Raw genomic sequence first — 13,519 nt, forward strand, 5'->3', positions numbered from 1 at the left:
ATGGGCACATTACCATAGTCACAGCACTGGGAGGGAATTTTTTCCTCCCCCAGTGTCTGAGTTACTTTTATTTCTTGTTTTTTATTTCTTTTTTTTCTATTTATTTATTTTTCTGTTTCTTTGTTTTTCTTCTTTTTTTTCCTTTCAAAACAGTGTTTCTCTCGCTTTGCAGACCAGGTTGGCCTTGAACTCACAGAGATCCACTTGCTGAGTTAATATTCTATCGCTGTGAAGAGACACATAGTCAAGGCAACTTATAACAGTATGTTTTTTTTTTTTTTGGTTCTCACGGTTCCAGATTTTTATTATTGCTGTTTCTTTGTTTTTTGAGACAGGGTTTCTCTGTGTAACCACTCTGGCTGTCCTGTAACTTGGTCTGTAGACCTGGCTGGTTTTGAACTCACAGAGATCCACCTGCCTCTGTCTCCTGATTGCTGGGATTAAACGCATGTGACACAACCGCCTGGCAGAGTCTATGATCATCAGGTTGAGGAACATGGCAGCAGGCACTGGAGCAGTAGCTGAGAGTTCACATTTATTTGATCCTAACACCTCCCAACTAAAACTCTTTAAAGAAAAAAAATGAGGTGAGGTAATGTAGTTTTATCCCCCCCCCCCCTTTTAATATAGGGTCTCTCAGTTGCTCGAGTTAGCCTGGATTCAGAATGTAATCCAGAAAGGTCTACTGGAGGCAATCCTTCTGGCCCACCCCTCTGAGTGCTAGGATCATGTGATGAACTGGTTTGCTCACGCAATCTCTCCTTCCCTCTGTCCCTCCCCACTTCACCCCCCTACCCCGCTAAATTATGCCCCACAAAAGTGCCTGGTGCCCTGGAGGCCCGGAGCGAGTTTCAGATCAGTAGAAACTAGAGTTACAGACGGTTTTGCGCCATCACGTGGTGGCTGAGATTGGAATCCAAGAGCCGTATTTCCAGCTTGCTTTGTACCCTTTCTACCTTTACCGACTGTAAGGGCATAAATCACTGTATCTCAAGCACCTGCATCTTATCTATAAAAGGAGTTGAATAATGCCTGTTACACGGGCCTGCTCTGAGAAGTAAAACTGTAAGAGCTTGGGTTCAATGATTCTTCAAGTCAGGTTCTGGATACTGATTCAAACAGGACACGACAACCCGTCCTGGTGCTTGTCCCACACAGCCTGCTCCTCCTAAATTGTCAGAAAGCTCAGCTCTAGGCACCCCTTCTGCAGACACGGATGCGACGTCGTGCATTCCTGTCAGTCTCAGCACTCCTCCGACTCCTCATCAACACGGAACCTGGCAGTCATGGTACCCGGACGTGGCTGGCAGGAAGAAAAGAGGTGTAACAACAAAGGGCCACTTCCGCTTCCGGTGAGGCGAGTGCTTTCACTTCTTTAGCTGCGGTGACTAAGATGGAAGCGTTCTGGGAGTCACGGGCTGGCCACTGGGCCGGGGGTCCGGCCCCGGGGCAGTTTTACCGCGTGCCGTCCACTCCCTGCGCCCTCATGGACCCGGCGTCCGCGCTCTGCGAGGGCCCAATCACCCGGACCCAGTGAGTTGCGCTATGACCGCGCCAGGAATGGGCGGCGGGCTGGGACTTGGACCTGCGGCGCCTGGGTGGCGGCTCCCGGGGACCCCGGACGCCGCGCTCAGGGACCCTTTCCATTCTTCAGGAACCCCATGGTGACTGGGACGTCGGTACTCGGGGTGAAGTTCGACGGCGGAGTGGTTATTGCTGCAGACATGCTGGGCTCCTACGGCTCCCTGGCTCGTTTCCGCAATATCTCCCGTATTATGCGAGTCAACGACAGCACTATGCTGGGTGCTTCGGGAGACTACGCTGATTTCCAGTATTTAAAGCAGGTTCTCGGCCAGATGGTGTAAGTCGCCTCCGAGTGGAGCGAAACTCTCGTTTTCTATTCCCTTAGATGGGATGGGGGGACTTGAGGCTTTGGGAGAGTTGTTGGGTCTAGCATGTGAATGTTTTGAATACTTTTTGGCATTGTATGTGGGTGGGGAACCTGACTTCCGTTATCATTTATTTTTAAGGATTGATGAAGAGCTGTTGGGGGATGGACATAGCTATAGCCCTAGAGCTATTCATTCCTGGTTGACAAGGGCCATGTACAGCCGCCGCTCCAAGATGAATCCTCTGTGGAACACCATGGTCATTGGAGGCTATGCTGATGGAGAAAGGTATTTGATAACTTCCCCGTCCACCCAGCCTAGCGCCTACTGAGTGTCTTTTTAGTTTTTTTGTTTTTCAAGACAGGTGTCTCCATGTAACAGCTCTGGCTGTCCTGGAACTCGCTCTGTAGATCAGGCTGGCCTTGAACTCAAAGATATTTGCCAGCCTCTACCCTCTGAGTACTGGAGTTAAAGGCGTGTGCCACCACTGTCCAGCTTTCTTCAGTCTTTGAAAAGAATGGTTTTTCACACTTGTATTGGTGCTTGTGTGCTAGTGTGTGTGTGTGTGTGTGTGTGTGTGTGTACCATGTGGGTTCTAGGGCTCAAACTTGGGTCATCAGGTGTGGTGGCAGGTGCTTTTACCCACTGATCCATCCTGAGTCTCCCACCCCAGACTGTTTAACCCCAGAGAATTCCCACCTTTTAATTCAGACCTCATGGTCCCATTCTTTGGCCAAGAAATATAAGATTAAATGAGTTCTTTGATCTGTTTGTCCCTGCAGCTTCCTTGGTTATGTGGACATGCTTGGTGTGGCTTATGAAGCCCCTTCTCTAGCCACAGGTTATGGTGCATACTTGGCTCAGGTGAGTCATGGGACTAGCAATGGGGAAAAGAGGAGAGATGTTCACTGTGGAGTTCTGATAGGAGACAGGCTGGGATCCAAATGTTGGGCATCAGGTTTTCTTGGTATAAGGAGGTGTTTACATGACCTTCCAGAGACAAGATGTGGTGAACAGGGATAATAGCCTTGCTGCAGGAGGGAAGCCCTAGGACCTCCCTTTTAAGAGAATCTTAACTAGGTGGTGGCACACATCTGTACTCCTAGTGCGCAGGAGCTGAGGCCAGGAGGGCTGTGCATTCCAGACCAGCTTGGGCTACACAGACTCCATCTCAGAAACAAAACAAAAATGAAATGACTCATGGGTAAAGGCATTTGCTGCCAAGGCTGACAGCCAGCCCAGGACCCCCAGGGTGGGCAGAAACAAGTCCTGCAAAGCAATTTTCTGACTTCCACATATATCTTACATATATATGTAAGATAACTAAATGTCAAATGAAACAAAAAAGCCAGCACTTTTCTGATGAGACAGCGGGTAGAAATCTGTCGTTCACTTTGGTGATTGTTTACATGGGTTGGAATAGGTGTTAAGCTAGTGTCTAATTTCTCCTGTATTTTGCCCACCTTTTAGCCTCTGCTTCGAGAAGTTCTAGAGAAACAACCTGTGCTGAGTCAGACTGAGGCCCGGGAGCTCGTAGAGCGCTGCATGCGAGTGTTGTACTACCGAGACGCCCGCTCGTACAACCGGGTGAGACACGGCAGAAAAGTACAGGCTCTGGGGCCGCCACGCTAGCGCACGCCTTTAGTCCCAGCACTCGGGAGGCAGAGGCAGGCGGATCTGGGGCCACCACGCTAGTGCACGCCTTTAGTCCCAGCACTCGGGAGGCAGAGGCAGGCGGATCTCTGTGAGTCTGAGGCCAGCCTAGTCTACAGAGCGAGTTCCAGGACAGCCAGGGCTGTTACATGGAGAAATTCTGTCTCGAAAAATCTTTAAAATACCACTAAACTGCAAATTGTTACTTCTATTTTGGAATGAGAGAGCGACCCTCTGAATTAACCTCTGTCCAGACTGGGTATTTACATTACATGTTTTGTTTTCTTTTAGTTTCAAATCGCCACCGTAACTGAAAAAGGTGTTGAGATAGAAGGACCGCTATCAGCAGAGACTAACTGGGAAATCGCCCACATGATCAGGTGATTTAAAATGTGGGCGAGTTGGAAGCCTTTGGCTTGCATGACAGCCTCTGGAGGGCTGGCCTCCCAGACAGTGGTTCTGGGTGCAAGGGGCAGAGCTTCTTAAGCTGATGCCTTGGCACTTCATCACTTTCTTCCTAAAATATTCTTTCTTTTTAGTGGCTTTGAATGAACTACAGATGAACGTCGAGTTGAAGCTGTACCCTTCTGTATTTGGATTAGCTGGCTCAAAGTAGACTTTTGTAAAATAAACCAGTCCTTTGAAGTGTTTGCTGAGTTGTTTTGTTTTGAAATGAGATCTCACCATGTAACCCAGGCTAGCCTAAAACTCAGAAATCTTCCTGCCTCTGCCTCCCAAATATTGGAGTTAAAAACTTGTGCCACCACATCTGGTCACGCCAAGAGCTCAGCTGCTGCTGTCCGAACCATTGATGTGCTGTTTCCTTTCCTGGGCAGAGAGCCAATTTAGTTCCTGCGAGCATGCCCAGAGGTTGATGTCAGAAGTCTTCCTTAGTCATCCTCCACCTTAACTTTCTTGGCATAATTCTTATGAACCTGAGCTTCTCTATTCAGCTAGGCTGCCAGCCAACAGGCCCCAGGGGTCCTGTCTCCACCCCCTCCTAGAGCTGGGATGCCCAGGGCTGAACTCAGGTCCTCATGCCTGTGCGGCAGGCACTTGACTGAACCACTCTAGCCCTTCACTGTATTTGAGGTTGACCTCAACTCAGGGCAGTCCCTGCTGCCTCAGCCTCCCAACTGAGGGACTGTAGGTGGTGATGTGGGTCCTTAGGCTCTTCAGCAAGTGTAGGATTCTCTGAACAAAAGACCCCACACAGTATTCATTTGCAATTGTTCTAGAGCTAGCTTCTTGTAGGGTCACATTGATCTTTGGTAACACAGTTGGTTTACATATATACGATATTCTCATTCTATTTTTTTTTGTTGTTGTTTTTGTTTTTTTGAGACAGGGTTTCTCTGTGGTTTTGGAGCCTGTCCTGGAACTAGCGCTTGTAGACCAGGCTGGTCTCGAACTCACAGAGATCCGCCTGCCTCTGCCTCCCGCGTGCTGGGATTAAAGGTGGATATTCTCATTCTGAAAGAGTCTTTGTTGGGAGAAGGTGGTTAATGACGGCTCCAAACCTGATGACAGGTGTGCTGGAGCTGCTGGGGAAGCTAGTCCCCAGTCCTAAGCCCCACATGGAGCCACATTCAGGAGAGCTAAGCACATTTAACTAATGTTTATTGTCTGTAAATCTAGCACCTGGTACTTTGTGTTCATTAAAAAATCCTAAATGGAGGGCTGGAAAGGTGACTCAGCCTAAGAGTGGATACTATTACTCTTGTGGAAGACGGGACCCGAGCTTGATTCCCAGCACCCATGGATGTGGCTCACAACTGCCTCTAACCCTAGCTCCAAGCGATATCTGATAACTGCCCCCCATGAACAGCTACACTTGCGCACATACCCACATAACTAAAATGACTAAACATAATTAAAATCATTTAAGAAATTTCCTAAGTGGGACTGGGTAGGTGGCTCGGTTGCTTAAAGCACTGGCTGTGCTAGTGTGAAGATCTGAACCCATGAAGAGCTGGATAAAGTAGATCTCTGTAATCCCAGGTCCTACAGGGAGATGGGTGTGGGGGAGGTAGAGCAAGAGGGACCTGTAGGCTTGAGAGCCAGGCAGTCTGGCACAGGAAGCAGAAAAACTGTCTCATGTAGGGTGGAGAGTGAGGACGCCTGAAGTCACACAAGTGCACACACACAGTCCTCGGACACAGACCCCAGGATCTGAGTTCACTCCCACTCAGGAGTTGTCCTGACCTCTGTTCATGTTGTAATAGCACGTGTAGCATGTGGTGTCCACATTCAACACACGAATGACTGTTAAGTATAGCTGTTAAGGTTGGGAATTAGCTATGTTCTACCCCTGGGGTGGTTTCAAACCTTTATTTTTACAAATGAAAATACATCTTCTGCATGATGCACAGACCCTTTGAGAGTGGTATAGACAGCAGCAGACAGGCTCACACAAAGAAAATCCTGAACCTTCAATCGGGAACTTTCACATACTTGATCTCAACACAGAAAGTTGTCAATAAATACATGTTTATTGATTGAACTGAATTGTAAAAAAAAACAAAAACAAAAAAACTTCCTTCTACTACTAAGCCATGCAGGCAGAGTCCACAAAGACAACTTGCTTGCCAAAACCCAGCCGATCCACTGTTACCATGACCTTAAAAAAAAAAATTACCCATCCAAAGTCAATGTGCAGAGGCCAGGAACCCAGCTCCACTAAGGCTGTGGGCTGAATGACCACTTACAGTTCAGCTCTCTCAAAGGCAGCTGGCGTTGTGCTACAGTCCATCAATAAAATGGCATTGAGCAAAAAGCTGGGGAAGAGAAGCACAGGTGGATCCTCCGTTCAGATCTCCAACGCCACGGGTTCAGAGCTGGCCAAACTTCTGGGATCAGTCCTGTTCACTATGTTATAAAAACTGCGGGGAGAAGGTGGTAACGAATACCACACCTGTACCACCAGGCCGCCACATCCTGACTATCTCCCAGTCTATGAAAGTCTATTAAACAGGGGCACATAAAAAAGTTTATAAATCCATTTCCTCTCATTTTATTAAATGTTCCACTTATGTACACTGTAAAGGTGAACCACTTACAAGCTTGTGCAGGTTGCCTCCTTGGCTCACAGGAGGAAACATTGCCGAAAGCCTCAGGGTGGACAGGAATGGTGTGGCTGTGGGAAAGGTAGACTTGGTTTTTGTTCTTTTTTTTTCCTCTATGGTACAGTACATTTTGGTTTATCACCATAAGTACATCATTTTTTTTTAAAAAAAATCCTCATGCAAACTGTAGAAAAATTTTCCTTGAAGTTGGCAGTGAAAAATAAAGATTCGTGTCTTTCTCTGTGCACACCTCTATGCTCTTTTCTCACACCAGTTTCTTCTCTAAGCACTGAGAGAAATGGGAAAGCCAGGGGTCAGCAGGAGTTCACGCAGTCTGTCCTTTTCAACACTTAACACATGCCAGTCGGTACCTGTGATGTCTTCGGTAGGTGTGCAGTCAGGACAAAGGTAAACAAAGCAGCAGGGGCTTGCTGATGGAAGACAGACTAGGGATGGCTTCCACCTCAATACTGTTTGATCACCTCACCCAGTACCTCTTGCTTGCTAGGGACACAATGTGCTCCTTTGCCCAGAGTAAAGGACAGCGTGAAAATCAGGAAAGGGGTCAAAGGACACAAAATGCAAAAAAAATATTGTTTCTGTTGTGTTTTGGTGGAGGTGGAGGAGTCAAGGTGGCCTCATGCACTGCAAAGCCACAATCTTACACCCAGAGTTGCTGTAGGAACCAACAGCTCTGGATAGGAGGGGAAACGAGAAGGAAAGAGGTCAATGGGATTCTTTTTTCATTTTCATTTTTATATAAAAGTGTTAAAGACCACAATGAAAAAAAATTATCCACATATATAATAAACCAGTTTGTGAGCTACATATTTTTTCTTTTCCATTTGCAGAAAAGTTCTCACATTAACAATGATTAGATAAGTATCATGCCCAAAGACATTGGCCACACAGTAAAACAAACAAAACCCAGAAATACTATGATACAATTGAGGTAAAAGGGGAAACAAAACAATTTAATATCTGTCCACAAAGGATTGTTTTCCTAGATTTTTGTCAGAAAAATAGCAAACACAGTGATTTAAATTAAAGAAGAGGAAGAAAAAAAAAGTCACAAAAACCTGTTTTTAGAAGTGAGTAACCAATGGGCCAGCTCCTCGGCTCAGAAGTGATCACTACTGGCTTTCTAATAACCCACAAATTCACAGGAAGTATCAATGTCAGGGGAGCGGTGGCATAAAATTAGAAATATAAACCAAGACCCCCCTTTCTCTAAGTCCCTCTACCCACCCTCAGCCTTCCTACCCAACTCCATATGCTCTCCTGAGCCCAGCACCTAAATCTCCATCAGATCTAGGTCAGCTTCCTCAAAGCCATAGAAGGACTCCGTCTCACTTTCCCCCTCAAAGAGCTGGTGAAGGCTTTCAGGATCAACTGTCTCTTCAGGAGACGATCTGGGTTGGGGGGTGGAAGCCGGCGGCTCCTCAGACCGTTCTCCACTCAGCTTCAGCTGCTCTTCTAGGGAGGCAATGAGCTCCTCCTGCATGTCGGCGTTGCGTGTAGGTGAGTTAACATTGCCATCAGGACCTGGCACAACACTAGCCACAAGGAAGGACCGCTGGACTAGCTCTGGGGAGTCCCCAATGACACCCAACACCTCATTCAGCCAGTTCAGCACCAGCTGAAGCAGGACATCAGAATCACAGGCAGAATCTGCCATTTCCCGAGCCTGCTCCTTCCACTTTTTGTGCAGGAAGTTCTTAACAGTTCGTTTGATGCATACGTCCAATGGCTGGATCTTAGAGCTACAGCCTGCAGGGACCACAGCAGGCAGCGTGTTAGAGGCACTGAGCAGGGCCAGTACCTCTTCTGACAAGTGAGTGCGGTGGCAGTCCATCACCAGCATGCCTTTGCCGTGCTGACAAGCTGTGTGCTTCTTCCACACACGGGATGACCAAAGCTCCATGATCTCATCATCACTGTAGCCGCTCTCTTTGGCCTCTAGCAATATAGAGTCTGGCACGTTAGCAGGCCGATTCACTTGTCCTCGAAAGAAAACCAGGGTGGGGAGGACAGTGCCATCTGCCAGGATAGCCAGCACCACATCACACCAAGGCTCCCCTGTGCCCACTGTCTGCAGAGCATTCTCCTTTCGGTCATCACTGCTCAGTACTTCTGTGTCCAGAAACAAGGAGACCTCATCAATAGCCACAATCATAGACAAAGGTAGGTCCTGATTGTGAATCTGCCGCTGTACAAACTCAATAAAGAGTTCTGCATTTTCTGCTACATCCTTCGGTAATGTGTGGGCTACAGCTCGCCGGGCATGGGGGGTGAGGTGGTGCCGTAGCATGAAACGCACAGCCCACTCGTAGGATATCTTAAACCCCCCCTCCAAAGAGCGTCCTATTTTGGTGGCCTTCTGAAACAAGGTTTCCTCATTTACAGGCAGCTGTTGCTCTCTCTGGACCAGCACCCACTCAGCCAGTTTCTCTTCTGCCTCAAAGCTGAGATATTTGCCCTCTAAATTCTCTCCCTGAGAGGCCTGGAAGCGTCGAAGCCAACGACGGATCCGACGCTGGGGGTTTCGGAAGTGCTCAGCTGCCAGTTCTGTGTTGCAGCACAGGGCGAACAGCACCACCCGCAGCTTCTTCACAGACAGCTGCTCTTTCTTGCTAACCCCACTGCCGCCTCCACCACCAGATGCCGGTTCAGGTTCCTGGGTTACGGAGTTTCCTTCATCCTGTTCCTCGACATTCAGACATTCAGCTCCCTCTGTGGCCAAGGGCGGTAGGGACAAGGGCTGTGGGTGAGTAGGGGTTGCTGGTGGGGTTGCAGTTGAGGCTGGTGATGGAAGTGCCTGGGCCAGAGGAGCTGTGAGCTCTTGCGGTTCTGCTGGGGTGGCCCCTACAGGTTTCACAGTGGCTGCTTTGTTAGGGGAGAAGGGAGGTGGAAGATACATATTCTTCAGATTCCGATCATATGCTCGCTCAGGAGTCTGGCCAGGCCTAAATGAGTGAAGATGGGGAGCAGAGAGCGCAAACATCAGTTAAACTTAGGAATTTAAATAATAGTGTTACTAAGAGCAAACATCATGCAAAGTACACATTAAATCATGAAATGAATGTTACCTTGAGTGAGGCATCCAACTGAGCCCTGGGAAAATGAGATTTAAAAAACAGTTAGATCACTGGGGAAAAAAAGCCCAACATTCCATAGATTTCAACAAGCTACCCAGTAGTAGACTCTTCTTAGTCTTATCTAATTGCAGGTTAGAAGGTTCACAGTCTAAGGTAGTGTGTGTCTAAACAGTGAATGGGTGAGACCAGAGAAAGATGCTCCTGGCTCATACAGAATGACATCCTTTCTCCCACTTACCCCGTGGTAAGATGCTGCTGGATCTGTGAGAGGGGTTGAACACTAAATGCTTAGCCATGGCATCTCCCACAGAGGTAGCAAAGGTACACGAAGTGCAAGCCAGCTTGATTCCACTGAGAGGGAGAGAAAAGAGAAAGAGGACCAAGAGTATATTAGATACATATAGCATTGACATTAAAACAGCTAAACTTTGAGGCTTAAATAAGGGAGCGATGCACATAATCACTCCACAAAATAAAGATATGATATTAACAACTTTAAAAATTACAGAGAGCCGGGCGGTGGTGGCGCACGCCTTTAATCCCAGCACTCGGGAGGCAGAGGCAGGCGGATCTCTGTGAGTTCGAGGCCAGCCTGGTCTACAAGAGCTAGTTCCAGGACAGGAACCAAAAGCTACAGAGAAACCCTGTCTCGAAAAATAAAAAAAAAAAAAAAAATTACAGAGAAAGTATTTTATTACCTTACAGAATTTTTAAACAAAGCCAAATACTTGGGGCTCTTCCGTGGAACATGATTGCTGAAAAAGACAAAGAAACAGAGTTACAACAAATGACAATGTCCAACCAAAGAGATGCCTTCTCAAACTTCAATATAAGCACAAAATAACCTGAGGATCAATTACAATTCAGGTCTAGGATAGGGCTAAGAATCAACATTTCTAACAAGCCCCATCCAATGCCTGAACTGTAAGAGACCCTAGGAGATTATTTGGAGTACAGACTAACAAAATCAAATGAATACGGGCTTGCTCTTTTATCTTCCAAGAAGAGACGGGCCAACAGCTTTAAGAGTTGAAAAAAGAGCCGGTCAGTGGTGGTGCACGCCTTTAATCCCAGCACTCGGAAGGCAGAGGCAAGTGGATCTCTGTGAGCTCGAGGCCAGCCTGGTCTACAGAGGGAGTTCCAAGACAGCTAGGGCTATGACACAGAGAAACTGTCTCAAAAACCAAGAACTGAAAAGCAACAAAATAGAAATGGGAGAGGCTGTGCTGAGTTTTGGACCCTAAACTACAAGTGCTGGTTTCTTCCCAACTCACTTGATCATGTGGTTGGCATAAGCTCGAGAGCAGCAGGTGCTGTAGCGGCAGAGAGAACAGTGCACGTAGGTTGGGAAATGATTAGGGAAATCCGGGATCTCAAAGCTGCACTCCAGACATGTCTGCCGGCCCATGACGCTCCTGTCAAAATCAAAAGATCATTAGTTCTGACCACTGATCCTGATTTCCTTGGCTATCAGGAAATGCCCTGCACACACAGTTCCCACCCGCTTAGCATTTAGAAGAAGGCACTGACATTTTCCTCACAGCTCTCTTCTGGATGTTGCGCTGGACAGGGGGATAAAGGAAGACTGGCAAGGGGTCAGTGGAGGAGGTCAGTGGTGCGGCCTCCTGTAAGGCGCTAGAAGATGTATCATTTGACACAGGAACAGTTCGTGGCTGCCCCCGAGAAGCCCGGATTGTCACCTGAAAATCAAGGGAAGAAACCATTAGATGGCTCCCACAGTAAACCTCAGGGTACTGTCTAACTCCACTCTTACCCTCCCCAGATCTATTAAAGTAACTTCTGTCAAACCCTTTACCTTGGTGCCTGGTTTCAAGCCTTCCAGTTGCTTAGGTTTACGGAAGGTTTTATGGTGCTGAAGCTTGTGTTCAATTTTGTCCTTGGCAAAGAGAAACTGTAGCCGGCATTTGTTGCAGTGATAAACATTTCTCTTCTGAAGAGGAGAAAAAACAAAACACAAGAATCCCTTAAAGGTTCACAGTGGATCAGTGTCAGCACTATTCTTTCCTTCCTTCTGTGGGGAAGTCACTCAGTAAGAAAACAACTATTCAAGACCAGAAGCCTATCACTAAGAACACCATCTCATGCCCCCAAAAATGGAGGCCAGGATGAACAGATCCTCAGCCACTTCTTGACTTGGAGCACACAGGCCAGCAACACACACTATCATCTTGGATGTTCTTTTAGAATTTTTAAAAACACAAAATTATACACAGTAAAACTGTCAAGCAAACAACAAAACCACTCAGACTTCTCACTCTGCTCCCTTCACATTCTAGGGTTGTCTTTAACCCAGACTCTTGGTTCACTTCCACAGACTGGTTCACGCACACTTTCATACCAACAGCATATAAGCAACCACAGAGCAAAGTCTCCTTGTTTCTTTCTTTTCTGGTGGTGCTAGGGATACAAGCAAGAAGTCGAAGCCTTCCTTATGCCAAGCAAGCACCCTACCACCAAGACACTTTCCAGCCACAAACAAAAGATAGTACTCCCCCCTACGTATGGGGGGAATCTTAATACATCTATTCAGAGATGTTTCAGAGACCATTTTAGGACTTGGTCTGCCAAAACAGGACTCATATCTGTAACTTTCTTTACTTGGATAGCAAATAAATGTAACATAAGGCTAAGATACAAGTACTGGTTTCCACAGGCCTATACTCTTTCTGAGTGACTGTGTATGTACACGTCAACACGGAGCACACAGCACCCACCTTGTTTTCCATTCTTATTTCTCTTACAAACCTTCATTCTCCTCTAGTAGGTTTTTTTGTAGCACTGTTTACTTTTTTTTTTTTTTTAAGACAGAGACTCACTGTGTATCCGAGGCTAGCCTGCAACTTACTCAGCAGTCTAGGCAGGCCTCAAATTAACGGCAATTCTACCTCAGCCTCTTGAGTGCTGGGATTAGAGTGTGAGCCGCCATACTAGCCTTTCTATACCATTTTTAAACAAGGTTATGTCTATTCCATATTGTAAATAAAATATAGCAACACAACCTCCATCTTCCCCGCAGCCATGCCTCTGTCCTCCTGTGTAAATGCACGTCTTTGGGCTGTCTCCATTTACTTTCTCAAGTCCTTTGTTTCTCCTGCTAGAACCCAACCAATCAAATAGTCTCTTAATGCTGCTTAATAAAGGGTCTGCCTCTGGTTTCTTTTTAGCTTAACATTCCTGTGGCCTGGGCATTTTGATCACACCCTTTTCTTCAGAACACTTTAGTTTCCTTGGCAACAAAACTCCTACTACTGGTAGGGGTTTTATGGATAGAGACTTGAAGGATTCTCATCCCTATCCTTCACACATTTGGAGTACTTAGGACACTTTACAAGGGTCAGATCAGCTGGGGGCTAACAGTGGGTCGGGGATTCAAACTACGACCAGCTGCTCTCAAGAGGAAGCTTGTTCAATTCCCAGCATCCACACAGTGCCTTACATCTATAACTCTTGGCGCTGGGATGCACATGGGGCATAGACACACAAGTAGGCAAAACAATATACATTAAAACAAAAGTAAAATTAAAAAAAAATCAGCCAGGTGTGGTGGTACATACCTTTAATCTAAGCAGCCAGGAAGCAGAGGCAGGTGAATCTCTGTGAATGTGAGGCCAGCTAAGGCTACATAGTAAGACCAAGTCTCAAAAAAGAAAAAAAGTTTAAAACCTAATGAATTTACATAACAATTCTCAAATTATTCTTGTAACAACCCAGACTTCAGATCTATTATCTACCAAATACACTGTAATGTCAACAGACAGCGCTAAGCCAAAATACCCAAATCTCAATATTCTCT

General features: G+C 46.7%; 2 protein-coding genes across 3 annotated transcripts in view; one reads left to right on the top strand and one right to left on the bottom strand.

The window, feature by feature from the left end:
• Window positions 1–1,344: 1,344 nt before the first annotated feature.
• Psmb4 (proteasome 20S subunit beta 4) lies at window positions 1,345–4,190 on the top strand. The gene is made up of 7 exons (XM_075978236.1): window positions 1,345–1,533; window positions 1,655–1,861; window positions 2,031–2,177; window positions 2,672–2,753; window positions 3,360–3,476; window positions 3,834–3,922; window positions 4,082–4,190. The coding sequence occupies exons 1-7, from the start codon at window positions 1,394–1,396 to the stop codon at window positions 4,092–4,094; spliced, it is 795 nt and encodes a 264-aa protein (XP_075834351.1). The 5' UTR covers window positions 1,345–1,393; the 3' UTR covers window positions 4,095–4,190.
• A 1,825-nt stretch (window positions 4,191–6,015) lies between these two features.
• Pogz (pogo transposable element derived with ZNF domain) overlaps window positions 6,016–13,519 on the bottom strand; it is a 57,304-nt gene continuing 49,800 nt past the window's right edge. For both annotated transcript variants that reach the window (XM_075978237.1, XM_075978238.1), the window contains 7 exons: window positions 11,522–11,656; window positions 11,236–11,405; window positions 10,980–11,120; window positions 10,404–10,460; window positions 9,944–10,056; window positions 9,697–9,721; window positions 6,016–9,573 (listed from right to left, as the gene is read on the bottom strand). In XM_075978237.1, the coding sequence (XP_075834352.1) occupies window positions 7,902–9,573; window positions 9,697–9,721; window positions 9,944–10,056; window positions 10,404–10,460; window positions 10,980–11,120; window positions 11,236–11,405; window positions 11,522–11,656 (2,313 nt within the window). In that variant the 3' untranslated portion in view covers window positions 6,016–7,901. The remainder of the gene's footprint in view (window positions 9,574–9,696; window positions 9,722–9,943; window positions 10,057–10,403; window positions 10,461–10,979; window positions 11,121–11,235; window positions 11,406–11,521; window positions 11,657–13,519) is intronic.

This window comes from Microtus pennsylvanicus, chromosome 7, assembly GCF_037038515.1.
Source record: "Microtus pennsylvanicus isolate mMicPen1 chromosome 7, mMicPen1.hap1, whole genome shotgun sequence".
Taxonomy (NCBI): Eukaryota; Metazoa; Chordata; class Mammalia; order Rodentia; family Cricetidae; genus Microtus; species Microtus pennsylvanicus.